The following is a 4,801-nucleotide window of genomic DNA, read 5'->3' as shown; positions in this document are numbered from 1 at the left end:
AAAAGATATAAAGTGCTTTTCCTAGAAACTGCTCAGGACAGCTGATTTGTCTCAGTATGATGCATTCACCAGTAACTCCTATCCTTCCTCTTACCTTTTCTAGAATAATTTAATGTAATTTGACAGTATAATATTTTTTTTGTGATGGATTTTGCAGCCATGTATTTTGTTCTTTCTTATAAACATCCTTGTATGCATGGAGTTCAAATTTACTAAGGTCTAGTCAATTGGCTCACCCTTGTTTACACTGGAGTATCCCCAGTTACTCAGGAAGATGATTTAAGTATATTTCTCTCGCACTGAGATTTCCAACCCATTATGTATACTTTATGATCATTTGTACATTGAGGCCGTAATTCAGCTGTCATTGAAGTTAATGGGATCTTTCTACTGATATCAGTGAGAATTTAATCTGGCCCAAAACTTTCTTCTAAATTACATTTAGAGAGAAAGTATTTAAAATATCAATATATTATAATTCATTGTAGAAGTTACAAAATCTTTCATTCGAGATTAAAAAAGAATAAAAAGGCAGCTGAGCAAAATTAGCACCAGTTCCCTGCTTACTGATTTCACATATTTTCACAACTGTAATTATTCAGAAATCACTGGCCTTACAGAGGTATGACTGTAAAAGCTTATTAGCCATCTCATTGTTTCTTTTTTGCATGTTTCAGGTGAATCTCTCTAGCTCATACTTGTTATTGAGACGTGCAGCAGTAGCTTGCTTGCGTCAGCTTGTGCAAAGAGAGGCTGCTGAGGTATCAGAATACGCTGTTGCATTAGTTAAAGAGAGCAGAGAAGACTTTACTCCAGGTACTGTACTGAAGAGCTTGACACACTCATAATGAATTTTAAACACATTCTACTATGGTTATGAAAACTTTGCTATATTCTGTTGAAGTCTTGAACCCCAAAGATTGTTTGCTTCAGTTTTCTATATATTTTGGAAGCATCCAAACCCTTGTGAGTGACAAAATGAATATACTTTTGTTTTCCATATATTGTAGATAGTAAGGGTCACTAATCTAGAAGAGGAAAATGCAGTTCAAAAAAATTGAAGCCTGACTACCCCATAGCTACATATTCCTGCATCTCCAACACCTGCCTTTGTAGTCCTTACGCACCTTACACGGTTTTCATAATTAGTTTTATTTTTGTATATAAATCTCTTCCTAAAGTAAAAATCTGCCACTTTGCGAAGTTATACAAGAATTTTTGATGAAAGTTCTGAGAATTAGTTAAGTAATGATCATCAGGTGTCCCTAGAATTTTTTACTACCTTGGGGTTTTGGAGCCCTTTTTTGTTTGTTTGTTTGTTTTGCTAAAAGGTCTGAAAGTGATCATCTTTATGTACCCTTCTATGAGAATATGGGGTGATAAATTATTTCACTTTGGCTTTCAATTCACACTGGTTTGCAAATTTTCAGAAGATGCATAATAACAAAAATGCAGATTTCTGAACTTGGTAGACATTCTTTTTCAGGAGCTCAGATGCTGTGCTGCAAAATTTGGAATAGGATTCTTGTCATTTTCTATCGGATAACTTTTCCTATTGGTAATATCATCTGTTAAAGTTCAAAGTTGGTTTTGTACCCAGATGGCTTAGACATGGCATTAAAGCAATATAGATTATTATTTCAAAAATATTTAATAATTAAAGGCTTGCTGTCAAGCTACTCTGTGTGCAACCTTGAGTAGGGTTTCTGTGGTCATTACTTAGTTTTGGGATGTACAACATTGATCTCACATTGTTCTTTGCAGATATTAACATCAGAGAAATAGGCCTGGAGGGGGCATTGTTGGGCTTGCTGGACAAAGAATTGGATCAAAGATTGTGTCGAGATATCAAAGAGACTCTGAGTCATATGCTTACTTCAATGGCAGTTGAGAAACTCTCTTTTTGGCTGAAGCTTTGTAAAGATGTTCTTGCTGCCTCAGCTGGTAAGTACTAATTGACTCTAGTTCAGAATACAATAAAAATAAAGGCAGCAACAGTACGTTATGTCACTGAAGAAAAATATTCTTCTTGAATGTTCATGAATGTATCATCCTCAATAATGAAACACTGGTCAAGGGTATAGTGTGAAGTTAAAGGTAACTTAGTTCTTTCAGAGTATGACTTCTTCCATTTGTATTGCCTTTTCACTATTGAAGATGTTTCTGTAAGCATTTTAGTATGTCTTCAGTGATGATATTCTAGCTACATTATTGTCCTAGTGTTAACTTATTTCCGTAACAGGAAGGGAAGCATAATACATCTGAGCTTGCGAATCCTGTGCAAGTGCCTAGAAGAAAAATACACAGACCATCTATTCTGTGGATGATAGGAATGACAGAGATCCTATCGTTAATGAACTTTCCAAACAGATGGAATTCATTACTGTGCTGAATATTATGAAAAGATTTTTTTCTGCTCTCTTTCTCTGTTGCTCTCTCTCGATCTATGATAGAGAAACTTCTTTGCATTTGAAAGGGCATGAGCTTCATATGTGTCATTTATTTTAAAATAATATTTTTTTCCTTCACTTCTTTCCTGCAGTTCTTTGTTTACTTTCACCATATTGATCTTACTTTCCAACAGGTAATATTAAAGATGTGCAGACAGCCTTAGTGCCTTTATTTTTAATTCTAGCATTGACTTCCAGACAATGAAATTAAAGAGATTCATAGTGAGTTGGTGGAGGCTGGAGACAGACTTTAAAGAGATTCTCTTATTAATCCTTCTGTAATTTTTAGCTAAATAAAATTAACTATTCTTTGTCACTTTTTTTCTTGTGTCTTAACAACAGATTTCAATACAGTAGCATCAATAGATACCACTCAAGAGGAAGAAACTGCCAAAGTGGATGATGCATCCATATTAACATCGGAAAGTGACGAGAGGTTCCATCCTTTCAGTAATCCGCGGTGGTCCACCAGAGTTTTTGCTGCAGAATGTGTTTGTAAAATTATAAACCAGTGCGAAAATGCAGGCAGTGCCCACTTTGACATAACTTTGGCTCAGGAAAGGAAACAACGTGATTCAAGAGGTACATCTGAAGCACTGAAAGAATCTCAGAGAATGCAAAATATGCTTAAACTAAGTATTCACTTTTTGCATCTTAATCAGATTCATCAAAAATGTTTTGTTTGTACTGCAATTAGAAGCCTACATTTATTAAGGTGTAGAACCACTTCAATTAGTCAAAATATTGGCGTGTTACTGCAGCATCTGTACTCATTTTTCTGGTTATAGCACTGTGGCAAATGTGTATGGAGCTATTGTTTCTGCATAAGCATTGACAATCAGAAGTGATAGCTGGCACCAGTCTGCCATGATGCAACTTGGCTACCTGGAAATATGAAAAAAAAAAAAAAAGGTCAATTTTCAGTACCTCTCTGTGTTTTTTTTGAAGCGTTTTCCTTTAAAACAAAACAAAACAAAACAAAACAAAAAAAAACAAAACAAAACAAAAAAAAAAAACAAAAAAAAACCAACCAACTAGAAAATCTGTCTCATACGTGCTTACACACTACAACTTTAAACTGAAAAGGAAAGTTGCCTAATTCAGCTAGCATGAGGCATCCAAGTAAAGTTGTTGTATGTGTAAAATGCCTTAAGTTAAACTTTGATGTGTTGTAAAACATGGATTTGGAAAATGTGGGGAGCAATATTATGGAATACGTTATGTCTATATTTAAATGTTTTGAAACAAGTTTTTGTTTCTTATTTCAGATGACTTTTTAGTATTACATTTAGCTGACTTGATCCGAATGGCTTTTATGGCTGCCACAGATCATAGTGATCAACTTCGTCTTTCTGGGCTTCAAACATTGCAAATTGTTGTTAGGAAGTTTGCAACTGTTCCAGAACCAGAGTTTCCAGGACATCTAATTCTGGAGCAATATCAAGCCAATGTAAGCACCGTTGCTATTGTCTAATGCTTTCCATAATAATAACTAAGAATAGATGGGTAGTGGAGTATTTATCCAGATTTAATGAGTGATTTCCTGAAGTTTTGTTCTGAATTTCCTTAAATGAATTCTGAGTTTTAGAGGATCTTAAGAAACTGTCATTACCTGTAATTAAAAACAACTATTTTTCACTTATTTTCATAAACTTGGAATGAACACTCATAATTCGTGTACCTGTAATATGCTGATACATCTAATCTACTAATACATCATCTACTAATACACATCAACAGCTAAGTGTATTTATCTTCAGCAGGCTTTTTGCAAAAATTTCATTTGATTTATCACTTGGCTTTTGACAAACCACACACTGACATTTCATTTTCAATGTCAACTCAAAACAGAACTCTTTCAGTGTGTCCATAAAATGATGTAGACCATTATCACTAAAATTTTTCTGTAGGAATTAATTCACCCACTAAGAGACTCTAAAAATGACATAACGGAATTGAAAGCCTGAATTTACTCAGAGATGAATTCTAGAGTTTAGTTTCATAAATTATAGAGACATTTATAGTAGTACTTACTTATTTTATATATGTACATGTATATAAATCATTGCAGAGGCTGATGGTATCAGTGAGGATGGGAGGATTGTGCCATTGCACTTGACATAGTTTACATAATCTATTATACTTTGTAATTTCATTCCAGAAAGCATCTGGCTTAAGTCTGAATGTTCCATTATCATCTAAATCAGCAATTGAAATTTTCACTAGCCTTTAGAGAAAATAGCTTATCAATGACAGTAGGTGAAATCTCTGTAACCTACTGTGTTCTTTATTAGATAAATGGAGTTTATGTTCTCTTCTTTCACTTTGGGAAAGTGACCAACTTCAGCTGT

The 4,801-nt window shown here is 34.2% G+C and overlaps 1 protein-coding gene across 5 annotated transcripts in view; it reads left to right on the top strand.

Moving 5' to 3' along the window:
- The window catches only part of HEATR5A (HEAT repeat containing 5A), a 58,890-nt gene that overhangs the window by 40,620 nt on the left and 13,469 nt on the right, over window positions 1-4,801 (top strand). For all 5 annotated transcript variants that reach the window (XM_010711658.3, XM_010711659.3, XM_010711656.3 and 2 more), the window contains 4 exons: window positions 678-816; window positions 1,765-1,944; window positions 2,793-3,032; window positions 3,719-3,900. In XM_010711658.3, the coding sequence (XP_010709960.1) occupies window positions 678-816; window positions 1,765-1,944; window positions 2,793-3,032; window positions 3,719-3,900 (741 nt within the window). The remainder of the gene's footprint in view (window positions 1-677; window positions 817-1,764; window positions 1,945-2,792; window positions 3,033-3,718; window positions 3,901-4,801) is intronic.

Source organism: Meleagris gallopavo, chromosome 5, assembly GCF_000146605.3.
Source record: "Meleagris gallopavo isolate NT-WF06-2002-E0010 breed Aviagen turkey brand Nicholas breeding stock chromosome 5, Turkey_5.1, whole genome shotgun sequence".
Taxonomy (NCBI): Eukaryota; Metazoa; Chordata; class Aves; order Galliformes; family Phasianidae; genus Meleagris; species Meleagris gallopavo.
The sequence above is the reverse complement of the archived record's forward strand: the minus strand, read 5'-3'. Positions and strand labels throughout refer to the sequence as shown.